General features: G+C 40.9%; 2 protein-coding genes across 2 annotated transcripts; one reads left to right on the top strand and one right to left on the bottom strand.

The window, feature by feature from the left end:
• Positions 1-902: 902 nt before the first annotated feature.
• klf4 (Kruppel like factor 4) lies at positions 903-5229 on the top strand. Its single transcript, XM_085279783.1, has 5 exons — positions 903-1224; positions 1355-1466; positions 2131-2986; positions 3555-3725; positions 4107-5229. Exons 1-5 carry the CDS (start codon positions 1220-1222, stop codon positions 4280-4282), a joined length of 1320 nt encoding a protein of 439 aa, XP_085135909.1. The 5' UTR covers positions 903-1219; the 3' UTR covers positions 4283-5229.
• Positions 5230-7312: 2083 nt separating this feature from the next.
• rad23b (RAD23 homolog B, nucleotide excision repair protein) lies at positions 7313-19448 on the bottom strand. The gene is made up of 10 exons (XM_085279784.1): positions 19230-19448; positions 18299-18380; positions 16601-16680; positions 14910-15091; positions 14768-14817; positions 12243-12370; positions 12016-12151; positions 11732-11859; positions 8075-8245; positions 7313-7847 (listed from the first exon to the last, which is right to left on the bottom strand). Exons 1-10 carry the CDS (start codon positions 19293-19295, stop codon positions 7734-7736), a joined length of 1137 nt encoding a protein of 378 aa, XP_085135910.1. The 5' UTR covers positions 19296-19448; the 3' UTR covers positions 7313-7733.
• Positions 19449-23220: the final 3772 nt, after the last annotated feature.

Below are 23220 nucleotides of genomic sequence, written 5' to 3'. Positions count from 1 at the left end.
AAGTATTCAACCCTCAGTATTGTCTGTGATTTATTTTTTGTGTTCAATAAAGCACTTTTTAATTATGTTTTTAAAGTGCTATACAAATGAAGGTTTGCATTATTAATTATTATTATTTCACAAACTATAAAGCCATCATGCATTATTCTGAAGATGAAAAAAACGACCACAAAGTTGATTAATTTGGAAGAAAAGCACTCAGCATAATATTTGCTTTAATTGCGTGACACAAATTAGATATTTAATGGGGGATATGAAACGACTCCCTATGCGGTCCTTTACACAGAGCTCCCTATTTCACAGTGAGTGGGGAGTAGTGAGTGGCCGAATGATTTCCAACACAGGGTCCTTGTCCCGGCTCGTGATGTAACATAGATAAACATAATGTTTACCCACAATAATTTGCATATTTACCTGTCATGGGATAGGCCACCGCTTTTGGCACTACTCTGTGCCACTAAATAACAAATCCACAATTACGACGGGAAACAAACGCAGCAATGACAAACACAAATAGAGTTGTTGTTATTGGATAAATACGCCAAAAGCAGAGGTACCTGGTGTTTTTACAACTCAGGGTTAGCTAATGAAACTAGGCCCTAATATCACCTGCTCACGTCAGGTGACTCTCCAGTCGTTATTAACGAAAGTCTCAGGTATTCCCATGTCAGCCGTGTGCAGAATTTAGAACAACGCGGTTCTTCAACCACATTTCGCACGACTAACAAAAAGTAAGGAGAGTCACGGTTGCTATGAATACAAACAAACTTCTCTCTCCAATCTTTCGCTCTCCTTGCCTCTCCCTCCAGTCCCCTCCCCTCCTCCCCCTTCCGCTAATGTTTTGTTGCCGGGGCGACAGAGGCGGTTCCCTTCGCTCCAGTGATTTAAGACGAATACCTCTCACGCGCTTCCCTCAGTTCAGACTGCCGGTCCCTGCATGGCAACAGGAGCAAGGGATTCCCCCCCTGCCCCGTCGCCCCAGTCTATCTTCCCGTTTAGCATCGTTTCAGCTTTAAAAATGCAGCAGCCCGGCAGCTTTTAACCCGTTCGCGGTGGCATGTCCTGGAACCAAAGTGTAATGCGCGACGCGGAGCAGAAACTTTAAAATCCGGGGGATATTCAAAGCAGTGCAGCCGCATCCTCAGAAGAATCTTTTCAAACGGGACTCCGCATATATATACATTTATATATATGTGTGTGTATATATAAACTCTAAGCGATGAGGTGTGGACCTGACAAACTTTTAATGACAACATCTGACTGACTAACATCTCCTTGTTGGACTACAACAGCCTGCGCTCGCCCCAGGGATCAGCCCGCGAGGATTTACGTTATTTTTCTGTTTAAATTTCAGGCAGCCTCCAAATGACGTCGAGATGGCATTAGGTGGAACCCTTCTGCCCTCCATATCCACCTTTGCCAGCGGCCCCACTATCAAGAGTAAATCTATAGGAAACGCCAATTTAGTGAGTATCCTGTGGTCACTTCATATTATGCGCGCATGCCAAAAAAAATAGCACTGTGTGGGGTAAAAAACAAAAATAAAAAAAGCATCAAAGAATTGGGTGCAGTGTATTTCTAGCGTGCTTGTTTTTCCAATGTGTCTCTCCCATGTTGTTACACTACAGCCAGGGCTTGACACCACGCTCCAATGGGGCGTGCACCAGTTTACACAGGCTGCTTTAGCGTGGAGACAGTGAGACATGCACGGGAAGCGCACATGGGCTACTGTATTGCTCCGTGGAGAGCATCCAGCTCGATTAGCTTTCCAATTAAATGCAGTTCAAATTCAAAATATTGAAAGGAAGATTATTCTGAGTCTGATCATTAAAAAAAGGGCCCACTCTTTCAGCTACAAATCAGTATTCTTGGGAAGTGCTTACAGCCAAGGACACTTTCTGCACCACACTCAGCTCTGTAGCTAAGCTGTCATAATAATCAGTCTCCATACTGCAGATCCAGGTTCCCTTCACTCTAAATTACCCTGTTTTAGGGCTGTTTTCAAGCAGGACAGACAGGATAAAACCCTAGTGTGATTTTCTCGACTCTGTGCCTGTAAAAACAGCAACATGACACAAATGATCAAATTGTGCCAGCACACTCATAATTGCCTCTATAACTTTCCCGTAGAGATGGAAGGAGGAGTTGTCCCATCTTAAGAGATCCAGCGTGCCAGACGAAAGCAGCTGCCCCGACCCAGACCATCCCACTGCCACCAGCATGTCCAAGAAAGACACAGAGCTGGACCTGGACTTAGACTATGACTTTATTTTGTCCAACTCTATTCTGCAGCAGCAACAACTGCAGCAGCAACAGCAGGAGGATGCCATGGCATGCACCTCTGCCCAGGGACTGTCTCCTTCCCCTGGGTCTTTCACCTCATCTTACCCTCTCCCTTCCCCTCAGGGAACTGCCAGCGAGCTGCTCTACACCATTCCAGACATCAACGATGTTTCGCCCTCTGGAGGCTTCGTGGCCGAGCTCATGAGACCCGAGCTGGATCCGGCTTACCTCCAACCCACGAGCCTCCATGGGAAGTTTGTAGTCAAGACAACAATGGACATGGGAGATTACAACCAAAGCATGAATGTTAGCAAGGCCTGTGTTAACGCTGTGTCAGACCCGACTCCCTCACGTGCCTCGACGACCTTCGCGTGCCACAGGATAAAGCAGGAAAACCCCAGTAATTGCACCATCTCACAACCCATGGACCTACACCTGGCTGGAGTAAACTCCCATGGACGAGGAAGCCAGCAGCAGCAGCGTCCCAGCCACTTGGATCTTGGGTTCCATGGCAGAGGGCGCTCCATGACAAACAGCAGGTTATCCTCATCCTCTTCCCTCTCCCCGGACCACCCCTTGAGCCGGGAACACCAGGTGTTGGGCCATTCCCACTCTCAGATCCCTCTTCCTCCCCAGGGATACCACCATAGTTCGCCACCGGGATACACGTCCTACGCCCAGACATCATCCATGCAGTACCAAGGTTAGAGAGCATTTATTATAATAGAGAGTTCTTAAAACTGTGTTTTCTTAAAATCTGTCTAAGAACACAACTTATACAGAGTCAATGGTTTTAAACGAGCCATTGGTTCAAAGTATTGCACTTAAAAGGATCTTGTCCTCGTAAAACTCTTTAAAAGTCTAGCCCGCATACAGAATTTGAATTTCTATAGAATCTGTGTTGTTTGTTACTTTAAAACATTAAAACGAACCACTTCTCTGTTGTGGTGGGGGGTTTTTTTAATTAATTGTGGCACTGTGCAGTGTTTTGCAGAGAAGTATTAAAGCTTTTAGAATAGCAGCTTTATTTTGCACAAGCCTTTTATATGATTTAAGAGAGGCTGATGTTTTCTGAGTCCCTTCAAAGTTCGAGACAGAAGATACATTCTTTTTAAACAAATATTGAATTTTTATGCCTCTGTTATATCGGCTATAAGCCTACCCCACTGTTCAGTGACCTCTGATATAGTTATAAGTTTTCTCTGCTCATGTGGAGTATGATTAGGGACCATGATAACAGTTATTGTCACCTCTGTTTTTTGACTCCACAGAACCCCTCATGATATCTACTGGTGACTGCATGCCGGAGGAGCCAAAGCCTAAACGTGGTCGACGGTCCTGGCCGAGGAAGAGAGTGGCGACACACACGTGTGACTTTGTCGGCTGCGGGAAGACATACACAAAGAGCTCGCACCTTAAAGCGCACCATCGTACACACACAGGTATGCAGATGGGTGTTTGACGCTTCTGGCGTCCGCTTACACTAGTGTTAGCTTTTAGCCTTAGCACGCTCTCATTAAGCTTATTCTCTTATTTTCGTGATAGTTTCCTTGTTGAACATCACTTGCTCATTATGGACAAACATGTTTGAATAGGGGCTGGAAGGGTGGGGGCTGGGAGGGGGACTTGTTTAGCAGGTGCAGTAAAACAGGTTGATACTGATCCCTTTTCAAATACAAACCCCAGGCCGGATGGTTTGGCCTTTACACACTAGCTGCAGGACAGGATGGACCTCTTTTTCTCCTGAATGTGGGGAAGGCTGGGCCATTTTTAACCTCAGGGCCAGTGCTAACCGCTCTGTGTGTATTGTGTTTCCATCAAAGGGGAGAAGCCTTACCACTGCGACTGGGAGGGCTGTGGCTGGAAGTTTGCGCGTTCGGATGAGCTCACCCGCCACTACAGGAAACACACAGGCCACCGGCCGTTCCAGTGCCAGAAATGCGACCGGGCGTTTTCAAGGTCAGATCACCTAGCTCTCCACATGAAGAGACACTTATGAGACTTGGATGGTCGGTGGATGAAGGCTCCAGTGGGCGGGGAAGGGGACATGTATGTACGTTAGCAGAACCCTGAACAAACCTGTGACCTACAGTTTTTTTTTTCTTTTAAACCACGATTTGCCTTCAAACTGGCGTCAAGCAACAAGACAAGCTGTGGTGTTCATGGCAAGAAACAAAAATGAAAGAGCGCTGGATCTTTAAGAGCCAAGAATTTCTCTCAAGACTGATCCCGTGCTCGCACGTTGTGCAGGTGACTCGACAAGACCTCTCAGCCAGGGTTGTAAACTTTTTTATGAAAGGGACCAAACTGGAATTTGTGTTATTTAACCGACAAAACTTGGAGGACCAGGTGCCAACTGTTTTTTTTGGGGGTTTTTTCGAACTGGAAGTGTATTTTTGTCAGGGAAACCAGGAGCAACAGAAAAAACATCTCCAGAGGCCTTTACCAGCAACATGTCTTCATAGGCCCTGTAAACGACACACTGTACAATTAAATGCATATATATTTATATACACATTTCACCTGCAATGCCATTGATTTCAGGTACAATGTTAATTTATACAGAATGGTGCTCAGTGACTCTGAAGGGTTTTTTTGTAATAAAAGGTACCAAAGATTATACAAAAAGGGTGAAATGAAAAAGTGCCATATGGTTTTTGTGTTTCTTGGAAACCTCTCTTCCGCAATCTGACTTAAATCAGGTAAACACTTCATTTTTTTTTAAAGGTGATGGCAATCTTCAATGCACTGCAGCTGCAAAGTGCAATAATTTATATGAGACGCTTGTATTTTTGTATTGAATGAATAACTCTGAACAAATATTTGTTTGTTTATAGCCAAAATATGTAATATAATCTTGAACTTTGTACATTTGTAAATAATAATTCTTTGTTATTGTTTTGTATTTTACATTATAATAAAATGTATTTGGTATAAGAAGAAAAATCTTTATGACCTTTATGCCATTTCATTGACAACCTTTGATATCTAAAGACATGAACAGTTGGCAGGATGAAAGACATTAGTCCTATAAAAAAAAGTTTTACAGTAGGTTGAAGATTACTGCACTGACCTCTGTGGTAATGGTGAGATCACTCCAGGCGACCTAACACAATGTTGCCGTTAAAAAAGGTTTTCCAAAGAAAATTCACTCCTACAATGTCGCACTTCCATGGAGTTCTCTTTCCACCTGTCAGGCGGATGAATTGGGAGGACAACTGAGTTGGTGGCTGACGTTCAAGGGTGACACCAAATCTGACACCGATGTGCACAATAGGAGTACAAGCACTCAGATATGCTGCGGTGAGATAGATGACCTGAGACTTACAGCACTGAAAAGAGCTCAGTAGAAAGGTGATGTTGCTGAGCCGTTAAGGCTCTATACCTATACTGTGCAGGCCTCACAGTGTGACCTCGTAGAGATTTGGACTATAATAACCGTACTTATTTTTATGTATGTCAAATAAGTTTAAAATACAGATGGTGATCATTTTTAGATATTTAAATAGCCCTTCATTTTGACAGGGGATGTCAAAATGTAATAAATCTACCACTGTATCTAACACTGGGTTTGCAACAGCTGTGTTATTTATCACTAAGTATTTGGATTTGTAGCGTGATGACATTATAGCACCTTGCAAAGAATTTTATTAAATTTATCAAGAAAGAAAAAAGTAATTTACATCCTGATAAGAAAGAAAAGGGTAAAAACATAAGAACCCATGTATGAGTATTTACTTGTGTATTTAGATGTTGACACATTTGCTGTATAGTTACATTTATTAAAGTGGCACTTGGCAGGTGGGTGAAGCCTGAGATCAGATGTTGTGGTGAAGCAACGATAATAACAAAAACCCATAGAGACTCACCTTAAATTAAATCCTGAGTGAATTTGTACTGTGGCCTCCATTGGATTTGTTTTCTTTGAGGATTACGTGATCGCCTGAGTGGTGCTGCTGTGTCTCTGAGGTTTACTGCTCTTTGAGAGTGTACAGCCTTTGAATAATACAAAATTTTTATTATAATTTTTTAACAATATGAATTTATAAGAGGATTCAAAACATCACATACTGATTACAGGGAAAAAGCATCCTATAGTTAGGACATTACAGCATTCTTTAGAGACTTAAGTACCACAGCACAGGGATGACAAGGGGAAAAGAAGGATGTGGACCATGCAGGTAGCATTGCTTTCCATTTGTTGTGAGTAGTAGCCCCCAGTCACACATCTTCAGGCTTGGAAGTTGGAAATATATTGTGGTCTATGTTGCCCCCTATAGGTTTATTTGGTTCAAGCACAGCACGATCCCTTCAGAATCTCCCTTTTAATTAAGAATTACACTTCTTAAACCAGACGGCTATAATTGCAGGTGTCATTTGTAGTGCTTGTTGCTACAGAAAGAATATGCTAATTTTCAATGTCTTTTAATTCAGCATTTTAATGACTAAAGTGTCAGACGGATTGTGGATTTCTTGTGCATGTGTGTTTATTTATTTTTTACATATAGATGTAAAAGTGAGTATACACATTTATTAACAGCAAAAAAAAAAAAAAAAAAAAAAAAGCACTGTATTACTTCTCCCAAAGCTTTGACCCTCTTTATACAGTGCTCTGAAAAATCATCTCCTCCAAATGTGGTACAACTGGTTTTCAGGCGTTTTCCTACACCAGGCCTGGCAAGTTTGGGAACATTAACATTTTCACATTAATAAATGAAAAACTGGATTTTGTATTTATTCAAGTTACCTCTAATATTACATTTGTTTGATTATTTGAAAATAAAAAAATAAAAAAAATAAATCAGGAAGAAGGCTAATACTTCTCCATAGCACCACACATGTTAAAATGCATGCATATCTATCCATCTATGCGTATTGCAGATTCACCAGTTTAGTGTACCCTACTGGGACAGGCTCCAGATCCACCTCCGAAACACAACACTAACTCAGATAAGCAGTTAATCGTGGTGTTTTTTCATGCTGAAAAACAAAGATGAATAAAAAAAATAAATACAAACAAAACTCCACGTTGCTTGTGTTGAACACTTTAATTTTTCAAATCTCCATTTTAAGTCAACTCCAAAAATCAAATAAGAGTGCATGAATACTGTCAGAACCTTTCAGATGAACCCAGAACTCATCTCACATAACAGAAAAAAAAACTTAACATAAAACATACTGGTCTTAAGTATAACAAATAATAAACAGATTATTTCTGATGCAAAATTATTGTAATTTAATTTTTACTTCATTTTTAACCAATAACAAACAAAATCCTCCCCTCGTACAGCAGCCACCAGCTGATAAAGATCCAGTGTTACAAAGAAAGTAGAACGTGGAAGTGGTGAATAAAATAGTTTTTTTGGAAACTAAAAGGCTTATTGTGCACATTTATCAAAAAAAAAAATCTGCAATCAAAACATAGAGAAAGTGGTATGAAGATGGCTTGTTTAATCCTCATCAAAGTTCTGTTGTAAAAGGAAGTTGGCAGCCAAGTTCTCATTCTTCTCACAAGCAAAGTAGGCTTGTATAACAAGTCCCTCTGGAAATCCTAAGGCTTTTAGCTGGAATCAGAGAGTCATAGCTTAAAGTTAGTCAATCAATACGTTAATACATACTCCCCAGTCAGTAATATCCCTTCATTTGACATTTTGTTGAGTAAATGTTGCACAAATGTGACATGTAAGGGAAACTGGTTCACATAGATAGTCCACCATGTTTGGTAAAGGAGCCTTGAGCTTTGCAATTATGGAAAATGTGTCATGTGTCATCCATGTGTCGTTCTCCTCACCCTCTCAATGGCCTCCTTCTCCTGTGGTGTGACCTGGATATAGTTCATTTGATTTCCGCCGCCGCCGCCGCCACCTCCTCCTCCTGCTCCACTGCTGCCACCTCCTGGCACTGGCTCTGGGACGGGTTCATTTAACATCTGAATGAACTGCTCTTGGTGGCTGCTGATCTCCTAGTGTGGTAGATAAAAAGAAGACTCCATAGCAATGGAAACTCTCTACTGCAGAAATAAATAATACATTAAAAATAAAGACTACAAACGATAATTTTATAATTAGAAAAAAATAGGTGATTAGGTATAGTAGTTTCCTAGAGTCACAAGACTCGCAAACACCAAGGGTCTAAAGGTTTATTTGCACAAAGCAGCTGGAATCTCATGAATTTGCTGTGCAGTCACACAACTCAACACAACATGAAGCCAGAAAGTTTCACTTCTAAAATAAACAAATTAAAAAAAAAATACATATTTTCTGACTTAAAGTCAATTTGTCTGCGCTCCCCTTATAAGTAGTCTCCTCATGGCAGCACTCCACTACTTCCAGCGCTTTTGCTACTACAGCCCGTGTCACAGTTTAGGTGGTTTGAGTTTAATGTTCTTCCTCAGACACCCCTTTATGCTACAGGCTACAGCAGAGCTGTATGTTTATAGTTAGAGACAAATTCATGCCGTAAGCTCTTTGTTGCATTCTTAACTCGATGAACTGACTCGGACCTTGGTCATCCATGGTGAAGTGGTGCAAGTAATCAGATTTGGAGTCCTAGGACGCGTACTAAAAACAGAAACTACTCTGGAAACGGTCCAGAGGTGCCTAAGGAGACAACCTGGAAGGGGAGACAATCACTCTACAATTTGCTCTCAATGTAGAGCAATTTTGATATAATTTTTTTTCTAATCTTATGGTTAAACTTGTTAATATGCCAAGTTAGGAATGAACTGATCTGATATATGGACAGTATATCAGACTATTCCCCACTTGAAAAGCCAGATTAGATATGCTCACAACAGGCTGAAGCAATTCTTCATTTCTGTGTTCCTTGCCAACTGTGAGTCAGCAGCAGTGTAACAGTTGCTGGCAGGAGTGATACTGGCAGCACCGGAAACGTGCTCGTCATCTCCGAGCATGATGTGAGGAGAGCCTTCAAGAGAGTGAACACCAGGAAAGCAGCAGGACCAGACCCCCAGGTCGTATCCTCAGAGACTGCGCATACCAGCTAGCTCCTGTGTTCACTGAGATATTCAACATCTCTTTATCTCAGTCAGTGATCCCCACATGCTTCAAAGAGTCCATCATTGTTCCTGTCCCAAAGAAACCCCACCCTGCTTCTCTCAATGACTATCGCCCTGTAGCCCTCACCTCAGTAGTGATGAAGTGCTTTGAACGCCTGGTCAGAGACTTCATCATTTCTTCACTACCAGACACACTGGACCCACTACAGTTCGCTTACCGTCCAAATCGTTCCACAGACGATGCCATCTCTCATCTCCTCCACACATCACTCACTCACTTGGACACTAGAAGGGGGAATTATGTTAAAATGCTCTTCATAGACTACAGCTCTGCATTTAATACCATAATTCCCTCCACACTCACCACCAAGCTGGAGCATCTGGGACTCAGGTCATTTATGTGTCAGTGGATCTCCAACTTCCTAACTGGTAGACCACAGGCAGTAAGGATGGGCGGACATGTCTCAGCCTCCACCACTCTCAGCACTGGAGCCCCCCAGGGGTGTGTTCTGAGCCCCCTGCTGTACTCTCTGTACACATATGACTGTGTGGCCACTACCAGCTCCACCACCATCATCAAGTTTGCTGACGACACCGTCGTGGTGGGCCTGATCTCTGATAACAACGAGACGGCCTACCTGAAGGAGATTAGGAATCTGGAGAACTGGTGCCAGAGGAACAACCTCCTAAACGTCAGTAAGACAAAGGAGCTGATAGTGGACTTCAGCACTAAGCAGGAGAGGAACTACCAGACCCCCGTCATCAACGAGTGCCCAGTGGAGAGAGTGGACAGCTTCAAATACCTCGGAGTTCACATCACGCAGGACCTGTCATGGTCCTGTCACATCAACACCGTGGTGAAAAAGGCCCGTCAGCGTCTCTACCACCTCAGACGCTTGAGAGACTTCCAACTGCCCTCCAAGGTGCTCAGGAACTTTTACTCGTGCACCATAGAGAGCATCCTGACGGGAAACATCTTAACCTGGTTCGGGAACAGCACCATGCAGGACAGACGAGCTCTACAGAGGGTTGTGCGGTCAGCTGAGCGCACCATCCGCTCTGAGCTCCCTGACCTGCACTCAATCTACAGCAGGCGGTGCTGGACCAAGGCCAGGAAGATCGTGAAGGACCTCAGCCATCCCAACAACAGACTGTTCTCTCTGTTGAGGTCAGGAAAGCGATTCCGCTCCCTGAAGACCAACACAGAGAGACTGAGGAGGAGCTTCTTCCCGCAGGCGATACGGTCTCTCAATCACACCACCACACAGTACTGACCCACACATATAGTTCTTACACACACACACACACACACACACACACACACTGGACATTGTTTTCACTTCATCACTTAAAGCATATTTGCACTGCACAAGACATAATGTGGAGTGCACAACTCTGGTCACTATATTCTTCATTTCCAGTTAATACTTGTACAGCTGCTGTTATTGTGTGTGTGTGTGTGTGTGTGTGTGTGTGTGTGTGTGTGTATGTATGTATGTATGTATGTATGTATGTATATATTTTTTTTTATATTACTTCATACATTCTTATATAGTTCTATACTGTGTATTTTGTTGTACAGTTATTTCATTTTTAACCTTAATTTATATTTTATTCCTTCCTAGTTAAATTTACCCTTTTTAATTTTTCATATTTATTTCCTATCTTATTCATAGCCTTTTCCTTTTTTTTTTTTTCCCCTTTAGGTCACGAGCAGTTGTCTAAGCATTTCACTGCATATCGTACTGTGTATGACTGTGTACGTGACAAATAAAATTTGAATTTGAATTTTGAATTTGAGTGCTAACAGCATAGCAGAAGCTAACAGCAAAGTGTGAGCAGTTTGAGCAGAGGTATTTCACATCTGCCATAACTGAAAATCTCCAGTCATGGTGCTTTTCAAATTCCCATTATGTAAGCTTGAGGACTCATCTTCTTCAACTTATACGATTTCGGTTTCACGGTAAAGATGTGCACTTGTGATAGTGATTCCCAACTAGCTAAAAGAAAGCAATGCAAATACATACATTTGAACTGAGCAACGCAAAAAAAAATGTTAAAAATACCACTTCACTAAATTAGAATTATTTCATTAAATTATTTGTTGTAACGCTTAAATTCAGTCTGATGCTTCCTCAAATATAAAAGAGTGATTCTCTGAGCCCCTCCTTCAGAGTAAGGGATATAGCTTATCAACTTAACACTGATATCAGGCCTTCCAAAGGGAAGGTGTATTCTATCCAAACTGGAAAAACAGTTAATCTTGCATTGAGTAAGTAGAAGTATGAACTGGTCAAGTGACCTGTTAAGTGAAATGTGACTTTTTAACCCCTTAATTATATTAAATAAGAATTATGTTAAAAGCCTTTACTACATCCATGTTTCCAACAACATTTTTATTTTTTGACACATAAGGCTCTGTCCTGTCACCTGCAGCAGCTCTGGATTTTCCCTGCCGATCTCTTGCAGCAGGGCGGGAAGAAGGGCTGCGTTCTGCTGGATCAGCTGTCGCATCACCTGGAATTGGGGCTGATTTCTTAGGAAGTTCAGTGGATTGCCTACAAGTATGAGTCACACAGCGCAGGCAAAAAATTGAAAGAAAAAAGCCACAAAGACAAGGGGGACAAAAAAAAAAAAAAAAAAAAAGCCACAGGAAGAAGAACAAAGAAAAACATTTTTTCATTGAAGCTGCAGAACAATATAAGGCCATTTACCTCCCCCAGCACTTGGTGAAGACCTAGTATTGGCAGGAGCACTAGCATTGCCTGCAGGTACAGCTGGAGCTCCACTCGCTGGAGGCGCCGCTGCATCACGACCTGATGCATTACCCTGATTTCTGCTTGGGATACCCTGTGGGGAAATTGATGACATACACCTGTTTGTTTGCTATGACACAGTTACTGAATATACAATACTCTGTTAAAAATTTCACTGCTCTTACTGTGAGGAGGTATTCCATAGCTCTGTCGGGGTTGTTAAAGCTTGCTCTCAGAGCAGCCACCACCTGCTCCCTCTCGTAACCCATGAGCATCATCTCATTCACCATGGCATCATATGAAGAGCCTGTCACTGTATGGATACAAACACAAAGACGGAACATTTCGTTATTACAAACTGAAAGTCAAGTTTTGCTTTCCGACATTTAGTACGTCATCAGCCACTTCTAGAAGAATGTAGTAAACTTAGGAACTTCTGCTCAATGGTGCAACATTGTAATGACCCAATATCTGCATATATGTTCGGTTTCAACAGGGACATGGGCTGTGCGATATAGAGATGGACCGATCCGATATTACGTATCGGTATCGGGCCGATACTGACCTAAATTACTGGATCGGATATCGGAGAAAAATAAAAAATGTAATCCGATCCATTAAATATCACGAAAGCACCTCACAAAACTTGCAACACGCCGTAACTCGCGTCAGAACGTTAGCACGTCGGAGCAGTATGCATCACGTGATAGAGCGGCTGTGGCATGCGGGACCTGTCGGTGGTCTGGATAGCATGTGGAGCTTCGCTAGCAACCCGGCATTTCATCTCCGACAAAGTTATCCAGAGAGAAGTAAAGCAAGTTTGTAAGTCCATCTCTGAATGTTTGTAAAGCATTCCTGCGTTAAGCTTAACAAGCGACTGCCTCTTCTTGCTGCTACTTCAATCATGAAACTGCTTAACGATCAGCTGATCGGCTTTTCTGTCGCGAGTCCGTGTCTCTAGTTTGCTTTTGGCCCACTTTGCACCAGAAAGAGGAAACCAGCGGCTGAACAACAGCAGCACGTTTAAGCTTGATCAGCTGTTGTTAGAATGTATTTAATATTACTTTCTACTCCAGGATCTTTTTCTACGTAGCTGACGCTGGTAACTGTGCAGGGGCGGATCTAGCAAAGTTTAGCCAGGGGGCCGATAGGGCATTAACAGGGAAAAGGGGGCACAAAGACATACTTTTCTTTCTTATTCTCATTTAAAATGTCAAGCTTTTAATAAATAATTATCTGACACCCAAAGTTTTAATTTGATGCAAAATGAATAGAAGTCCATTACTGTATATAGTGACTATTAAGTCTAATATATATACCCTAGTAAACTATAGTACTTTTTCCTTTGGGAAGGTACCATCTGTGCAGTCTGCAATTTTGTTGAAGAAAGATGTTGAATCTATTTAATATTTCTTGAAAAATAATTGATTTCTGTGCATTTTTTTTTTTTTTCACACTTCATCAAATTAAGGTTGATTACGTGGATTAAGCATCATGAGGTGGAGCGTGAGGGGTGGTTCCCTATTTTTTATTTATTTATTTTTGTTGTTGCTGGGAGTTGGAACCCTATTAGTTAGGTTGCTTAATATTTATGCTAAGTACTCTTTAAAATACCAGAATAGGGAGGATGGTGTAGGTTTAAGTTTATTAGATTGATCAGTATTGCTGAACTATGAAATATTTTTTTTTTTGCATACAGGTATAACAGAATAGCTTTAGTGTAGTTGTTGTTTTGAACTTGAGTATGAACTTATACAAAATGCAGCAAGATATTTAAAAAAAACAGTTTTGTTGATTAAAAAACACTATATCGGATTCATATCGGTATCGGCAGATATCCAAATTTATGATATCGGTATCGGACATAAAAAAGTGGTATCGTGCCATCTCTAGTGCGATATGACCAAAATCTCATATCCTGATATAAGACATCTATCGATAACGATATTAAAAAAAAAAAAAAAAAAAAAAAAAAAAAAAATTAACATTTTAAATTCTGTGAATCTCGGGCAGCTCGACTTGCGTGAAGTGTTTCCAGCTGCGCGTCATGTACCTGGAGTCGAGTGTTTTAACCGATGCATGAAACGATACATTTTTAGACATAAGTTGTAACAGCCGCTATTTTCTTTGTGAATATTTATTGCACGGCGTGCTGCGGGGAAAAGCCCGTTCCAACGTTTGAGTCTAGGGTTTATTTTTTAGCACCTGGCGGCTCTTTTTTGCTTCTCATCCGTAAACACTGCATACTCTTTCATGTGAATTAGTTTATTTTGAAAAGTCTCAACAGTATCTTGAACTTTATTGTGAAAGCTTTATGTGGAAAATAAAAAAGCGGACACGCGATGGTTTTACCGTTGTTGTTGCTAACGACAACGCATAAAAACAGGCGCTTGTCCGTCCGTAGTGTGGTTATATTAAATATAAGAGAAAGAGAAAACTTTAAGAAATTAATATAGCCACTACAGTGACCATCAAAACGATGAAAAATTATTGCCGTAAATGGTTTATTTTGTGACACCACGAAACAAACGATAGCGTAAAAGGAAATGATAGACGTTTTTATACAGTCATCCGATATATATTGTTATATCAAACAGCCCTACTTTAGCCATTATAAAATCTTTCCCCTCAAATACAACAACAAGAAAAAATAGAAATCCAACAACAATAGAACGCAATAGAATACTAAACCTCACAAAAACAAGCTTACCTAGATTTGAAACTGCTTCACTGATTAAGTTTGTTGAATCTCCAGAGCGTCTGTAACAGAAGGAGACCTTGGATTAGGTCTAAAAGTCGTTTCTCAAAGCCACACACTGAACAGTTAAAGAGAAGCATCAGCCCGTCTTTACCCGACAGAAGTGGAAGATGCTTCAGTTGTTGAAGGCTGGCTCTCCTCTGGTTTGTCGTCTGTAGAAGATTGCTCTGCTGGTTTGTCTGAAGTGGATGATGAATCAGACTGTGCAGCTGGAGCTGTAGTGCTGGGAGCAGGCACTGCTGTTGAACGCTGTGAAGCAGCGGGGGCTTTCTTAGGCTGCAAAACAAATTTGTAGTTTTTTTTTTTTTTCTCTTTTAGTTGTAATCAAAATGGTAAATTTGGGCTGTATTTTACTTAAGGCTGCTCTCTGCTGGATCAGCTGTCGCATCACATGGAATTTGGGACTGATTCCTTAGGAAGCTCAGTGGGCTGCTATGGGTCAGACAGTGTGAGCAACAAAAAGACAGCCTCAGGAAATATCCAGCCAAAGACAAGGATTTGCTCACTGAACGATTGCTTGGATATAAAAAGTTCTAAGGTTGTAGCCGATTATGTGACTATGTGAATCCTTAGAAGGCCCAAAACTTCACTATTGATGTAGGTATTTGGGACAGCCCTCATTTTTTAATACCATAAACCTATAGCTTCTAGATACATAAGCAACAATTTTGGCACTGCAGTCGCTCCTCTCTCATAATCAGCATTTTACCTCATGGATCTTAAACTTGGAACTACACCATTCTCCAAAGTATAAAACTGTAAAAGCACCTGCTCATACCCAAAACAACAACATGTTTTAAATACACAAAGACATTGCCTTCATTTTCTGTGGCTTACAACTCAGCCTCAAACATGAATCAGAGCCCAAGTAATTGTGCTACTTTTACATTACTCATCATTAGGAGAAACTGATTTTCATTACCTTTGTTGGGCCTACTTTTGCTCTGGACTGTGCAATCTATTTCAGTTGTGGCGGCTGTATTCCTCAGGACTCCAGTGTGAAGTTTGTGAAGTGATGTAGAAGAGGGGGTTCTGATATTTTGGGCAATATTTGGCTTCTTATTATCAGTATTTTTTTCTAGACTACTCTGCACTGCTGAGCAAATAAGATTAGAGGCCTACAGACACACAGTGTAAACTGCACATTCTCTGCGAAACAGGGAGCACAGGAGTGGAGAGAGAAAGAGTACAGTAGCTCACATGAAAGTGCAGATAAAAGAGCCAATTAACAAATTAAAACTTTTTGTTTTTGTTTTATGTTTTTCTGCACTTTATTTTTTAATCTATTTTAAGTTTGGTTGGAGAGTTTACAAACGTATTGAAGGCTACAATCAGCCTATTTCTTATAGACACATTTTCACAGGCAGGGGACCATTGTGTAGCACAATAGAGTTAAAAAACAAACAAACAAAAAACAACCCCCTCCCCAAAAAAAAAAATTAAAAAAAAATTTAAAAAAAATTTAAAAAAAAAATCGTAAAAAAGTAATTCTTGTACGTTTTGAGGATAATCCCTGCTTGGAACAACTAATTTTCCATGCAGTGGAATAGACAGCAGAGCTAAACAGTGACCTTCTATCCATACTGTACTGATCATGCTGTGAGCACTCGTTCCTGTGCAGAAGAGGATATTTAATAGCAGACAAGTGGTTGGAAATGCCGAATCATAGTCGAGTATGAGCTTGTACTCATAATATGCAAGGACATGGCGTTCTACAGAAACATCACAAGATGTGCTTGACAAAGAACACCTGCAATTTACTAAAACTATTCCTAATTCCCAAACCTTTGTCACCATGACGACCACAAAGTTCTTCTCGTCGATTTTGTATTCTTTGAGCGGTGAGTCATCACTGAGGATTTTTCCTGTAACACACAAAAAAAAAAAGTCAAAACTTCAGGGCATTCCCTCCCTTAACCTCAACAACAGATAATATCAAACTATGTCAGTAAACAGATGAATCATCTGAATTTATCACCACAACTTGTTCTTCATGATATGATTTGCTACACGGCTTTTGTTTTGTACTTTATGTATGTCGGAGAATTTTTTAGCAGGTCAAGCAAAACCCTGAGGTCTAAATGGCAATACAGTATTGTTATATAGACAAAGCTTCTAAAGTACAATGAGCCCCCGATGGTTTTCAAAAACACAAAAGCTCAGCTGTGTCACTTAAGTTTGAGGGAGACAAAAATCTATATTTTTAATGCAGCTTTTCCCTCTATTGCACTTTTTGAAATATAGACACTAGCAAAAATTATTTAAACAAAGGAAAATTAGCATTTGTGGTGACTTCAATTGCAACAGGTTCCCTGAATATACTTGATTAAGGACTGAGTCACATAGCCCTAGAGCCTAGTCAGCCCAACAAAGGGTTGGCCAGTAACCCTGGAAACCCTTTGAAGGCTAGGAAAAAAATATGTATTCATTCACTGGTTGACGAGCGGTTGTTGGAGGTTGCTGACTGCACCCTCATTATTCTTTTGTTTGCTAGCCGACTATCATGGTCGCCAAAAGCTCACATGGAAGATACCAAGTTGTCCGCAAACACTCGATTGTGCAACGCAAGTTAGAAACAGAACATTCACCTTCAAAGTAAAAGCAGTGCTTTATTGCAACTCCAACGTGTTTCAAAAGACACAACCTTTAGTTTGAAGATGAATGTTTTGTTTACAGTTCGCACAGCTTCTTTAACACACAGCTTGTACATCAAGTGTATTTGCAGACAAGTTGTTGTCTTCCATAATACCTTTTTGTGACCAATTCCATATAGCCACTACTAGTAACTTCCTGCAACCACTTGACAGCTGGTCAGGGAATGCACATTTTCCCTAGCAACAGGGGATAACCAGTGGGTCGCTGACAGCAGGTTGCTAACTGGTCATTAGGGCTGTGTGACTACAGCCAATAATACCAATAATGGTTTAAAAGCATACATACAAAAAGCAACAAAAATTGGGACAACTTCAGTCAGTTCAATGGCTCTGCAATGGTCGTCTTTCATTGAACTGTAAACCTAAAAAAAGCCCTAGCCTACAACTCAAAAATACAAATAAAAAAAATCAGCTCCTGCATATATAGCAACACTACTGAGACCTTATAACAGCTGTCAACCTCTTCGATAATCTGATCAGGGTCTTTTAACAGTTCCCCGCCCTCATTTTAAATCTCAAGGTGATCATACTTTTGAGGCTGTAGCTCCTAAATTCTGGACCAGTGTAGTTTAAACGACTGTTAGTGTTTTCTTAAATGTTCACTCATGTTTCATTATGCGTTTATTGGAGTTGTGTGTATGTAGGACTGAATGTAAGCCAATGTTGGCATGTTTGACGCTTTTCTTTAATGTGTGATTTTATCCAAACTTTGAAGCACTTTGTAACTGTGTGCTTAAAAAGGGCTAAAAGAATAAAGTAATTTTTAAAAAAATGAATATTTCCTTGAAGAAAGAAAGAAGTTAAGAAGATACAAGAGCATATAACATACCAGCATAAATCAGTTTCTGTCCGGCAACTGAAAAGATTTCCTTCCCCTTTTCCTGCTCAATCCTCTCTTTCAATGTCCTCACCTGTGAAATAAACATATGCATTTTTACTTCATATTTTCATCCCTTACCAACAAAACCATTAAGATGTTTTACTGGCACCATTTTGTCCAGCCCTGCAACGCTAACAGGAGTAAAAGTCCAAAGTGTGACCCAACTGTGTCAGCTGTGTCATCGGTGATTATGCAAAACCATACATTTAAAAGCAGTGCAACTATAATCTGGCGACTAATATGCATACAAGCACGTCGAAAGTAAAAGTAAAGTGTCTGCACTAAAGTTAATCATATTAGAATGAGATGTAATGAGATGTGCTGTAGCCAGCCGGCCTTCAGTAGCCGACGGTTAAAGCTAACGCTAGCTCAAAGATTTATATCTTTGCCCAAAGACAAAAGGGAGTTTATACAAGCTTAATAACAAGTACAACATGTTTTAATTACTTTAAATAACACTACTTTCTCTAAATGGCACCAATGTTTTCTTGTTTTACCTTAACCCAAATGTTCCAATTACAATAAGTTTTACAAGCTAACATAAAAAGACTGAGAAACACTAAAATGGTAAGGTTCAAGCTAACCTGTCAACCCCACCCCGCCCCCCGTAACACTCACATTTGGAGCCTTAAGTGGGCTACGGCTAAATGCTGAAAACAAAAACAATTTCCTGATTGGTTTTTAAAAATAATGCGCATCTGCATTAAGCCGAACTTCTAATGCACGTCAGACGCATCCAAAAAGAATCTTACGTTATAACCCAGACTTGCCTATAAAACGCCAAAACTGGAAATGGTCAAAACAAATCATGTCGATTTCAGGACATACTCAACTCCCATTCCACTCCCCTGTCACAAAATGCATGATTATTAACTCTCACCGTCTCCTCTTCATCGATGTCGATTTTGAAAGTCTGCTGCTGTAAGGTCTTCAAAGTTATTAGCATTTTGTCGGTGGAGTTTTATTATTCCTGCGTCCGGTTTAAACGCTTTAAATCCAACTTGCACGAGTCTTTACTGTTTTCGTTAAATCATCGTAAACTGTCAGCCGCCATGACGTATCGCTTTTCTTCTTCTATGTTAAATACTTGACGGACAGCGCTCCTGCTGGATTGCTTCGGTACTGCAGTAAATTGAGCATTGGTCACAATGCTCAGGTGTGCTCGTTGATGAGTTTTCCAACACGCTTGATTCCAATGAAGTATTACAATGCAGAAACACTGCGAGCTGATTAACTGAAGGCACACAAGTATAATCGGCAAAATGACGCAGAAAAACTTAAGTAAGCCAAGAGTCTTGTGGATTATAATTTCAATAACATGCAAAAACATATTTTATAAGCTGATGTTTTATGGCTATTTATAATACCTGCAAATCCAGCATTAACTGGAGATGAATGTGAATTAACAGAAAACAGAAATTCTCCAGTACAGTTAAGCACATTACTTAAGAACATTTTTACTGCTCATCATTCATTTTGTTTCATGTGATGCATAAGGGCATACACATAAAAAGCCACTCCCCCAGCTACTAGTCCCCAGGTGAGCTTGCAAACTTTCCTTTCTTTTCTACTCATTTATTTGTAATACAGTACAGGGTAAGGTACTGCGCAAAAGTCCAGAGTCACCTGTCATTAGTTTATATTTTGCTTCGAAAGAGCCAGACTTTCTTGTACTTTTTCAAAGTGGTCTTGAGCAGGTCTTGGCTTTCTGAAGGTCATTTAAAGTTTTTCTTTGGACAATGGCTGCTTTTTCACTCATGTTCAGTCCTTTTACGTGACCATTTTCAGGGAAATGTTTGCTTGTTTGTTTCTTGAACCACTTAACTTACGTATGACTCACTAACCACAATAAAACACTTAACTCGAGCGATGAACACAGTGTCTTTCTACACATAACAGACATCTTGGCAAATTGTATTAAATTGTATCTTTAGGCACTTTATTACTAGCAGCCTGTCACAAAAGCACATCATTTGTTCCCATTTCTTTAGTTGAATCTACAAAAAATGCCAAAGATAACACAGTTTGAAAGGCATGAAATAATATTTCTGTACCAATGAGATGAGTCCCAAAGATCTATGAGCTGAAAACTTGGCATATCTCAGCATGCTGTGCACTGTGTCCTTAAAGATTTTGATGAAACTAGACAAGTGGAGGAAGAAAAAACAAACATTCCCCCCCCCCCCACACACACACACACACATCAGCAGATGAACAGTATCTGAAAGTCATGTTCCTAAGAAATAGGAAGTAAAAATCATAGGTCTGACACAGGTCTGATAGCTGTTGATCCATCTACTGCTCACTGAAGCCTCATCAGGAAAGAGGGAGAAAAGACTGGACCGAACTGAAAATCAGCTGCAACAGAATATAGGAGAGAGTATCTACAACCATCTGTCAAAATTGATGAATTGAATGTGAACACAGATAAGCACCACCAGATTTTGATCCACTGTGCAATACCATCTGGAAAGCATTCATTCAGCAGGCTTCATTTTTCAGCATGACTATGATCAAAGAAGAGCTTTGAGTGTCCTTCAAGAAGCCGGGAGAGCGATTCCTGAAGGCTACTTCAAGAAAGCCTGCCTAAGTTCTGGCTTTGTTGAAGAAAGAGGCAGTCATACCAAATATTGACTTTCAAGGTTTTATTTTACAAACTCAGTTTTCGTCTCATATACTTTACTGCTGGTTATGTCTGCATATGTTTCAATAAATTGCTGCATTTATTTCCCATTTTCCTTGTAAAATATGAATATAAATGAGGGATAGTTCAATAGACACAAAAACAATTTTCAGTGCAATAGTGTTAACAGCTCTTTTTTCATGGTATGCATTTTGCCTTGTCAACACAGGACAAACACATGAAATTAAAATAGTAACAAACTAAGTAACCAAGTAAGCCATTATAACAAGTCAAAAAGGCCTATATCTTCAATTTAATCCTTCAAAGGTCATTGTAGCCTGTTGCATACACTCGTATTCTACAGTACTAACCTCTTCAAATTAGATGCAAATTGTTTTCAAAGCAGGGACAGCATCATCTGAGCAGATGCGAAGGCTTGCAGTATGTAACCACTGGCATGCAATGCATTACTTGAATGTTTTTGCTGCTTGTTCATTACATTTGTCTCAAGACTGACGTTTTAGGAAAAACTCTCTCTCCTTAGTAAACATGAGCTGGCAGTTTATTCCGTTATCAACCTTTCAACAATCCCAGGTCCTTCTGGCATGCATAGAGGAATTTCAATATCACCCATCCAGCACTCAGCATTCAGAGGTTTTATTGGCTTCTATCGTCCAGCTGCCCAGCCCTGACTTTAAACAGGACTGTTGAGTGCAAAGATGATATGCTGGAGGCCGATGGGGTCTCTTCCCCAGGTCATTTCGCCCTTATTCTTATATCGCTCCCTCTTACCTGCAATGACTGTTTGTATGACTCTGTCTGTCCTTATCTACCACTCCTCTCAACTGCCTTTGTCCTTCTGCCTTCCTTGTATCCTGCCTTCCCCTCCTCTTTCTCTCCACTCAATCCTCTCCCTCTATCATCCAGTTATTACGACGGGGGCAGTGCCCTCGCCTGCCTTGGCCCGAGCGCTCATCAGGCATTCCTTATGTTGCTCCACTCAGCAGCGGCCGCACGAGAAACAATAGTGTCCTCCTTTCCCCTCTCCCACTGTGGCTGTGACTCTTGCTCCTGTCTCCAGGGGTCGTCAGTCTGCCGTCAGCCCCCCTCTGAAGTGAAGAGCCACAGAGATTACAGTCTGATCCCTGGTGACTTCAAGATATTTTTAAGAGATGATGTTAGACATGTGAAATCAAGACGTTGCAGGCAGGAGAGGAAATGCGGCAAAATAAAGGCTTTCTGGAGGAAGACAGCGATAATGGAGTAGTCAGAGTGGTGCCTCTTGGTCCAGCGTAATGGTGAGAAAATGAGGAGCTCGTGGAACATGAAAGCGTAGCTAAATGTACCTTTGGTGTCGGTGACTTGTGACATCCAGAGCTGCAGCATTTCATGCATGTGCAATAAACAGACACAAGGACTCACACAAGTACACAACAGACACAACTGGTATTTGCAGGAATCTGTGGTTTTGGTCAGCGGAGCTGTTGGAGGGTGTGGAGTGGTGTAGAGACACACAGAGAGAGAGAGAGAGAGAGAGAGAGAGAGAGAGAGAGAGAGAGAGAGAGAGAGAGAGAGAGAGAGAGAGAGAGAGAGAAGGGTGGAACACAGACTGAAGGCCACTGAGATGCCTTCTCAGCCCAAAGCTATTTCCTGTGAAAAAGGTGTAGGCACTGTTATTGGCTGGTACTGGGGAGATGTGTTACACTGGAAATCCAAAACATTGCTGAGTACATTGCTCTAAAGTTAAGTGCCAACCATTAAAGTTTTACAAAGTACAGAATATAACTGGAATCATAATTCACCAGATGTGTGAACAAAGAATCCAAACACAGTCTTCCATCTGAGCAAGTGAAATGTCTACTGCTGGTGGTTTCCGGATCTGGGTGGTGGCTGGTACCGTCAGATAAAGCCAACACGCAGTGTAAGCTAAAATGCACACAGTGATGATGCTGACATAGCCACTGCATTTTTTAAACAATCTTCACTATTTCAGTGCAGCATGTACTGTAGTTGTGCCAAGTTTTGCTAATTATCCCTAAGCACACAGCCGGGGCTGATGGCAGCATGCAGCCTATTACAATAAATCCTGTGCAAAAAATAAAATAAGGAGGAAAAGAATGCTCTGACTAGATCAGCAACACCAAAAAGGGCTGGAAAAGCACAGGAGACAAGTGAAGTGGGATGATCGCAGAATTCTTTCTTTGGTTAACTAAAAAGACTTCATGAAACCAAGTATGGAGGAAGAGTG

This window comes from Mchenga conophoros, linkage group LG7, assembly GCF_057382185.1.
Source record: "Mchenga conophoros isolate Kocher_MC1m ecotype Shallow Benthic linkage group LG7, M_conophoros_male_GT1.1, whole genome shotgun sequence".
Taxonomy (NCBI): domain Eukaryota; kingdom Metazoa; phylum Chordata; class Actinopteri; order Cichliformes; family Cichlidae; genus Mchenga; species Mchenga conophoros.
This window is presented reverse-complemented; position numbering and strand designations above follow the sequence as displayed.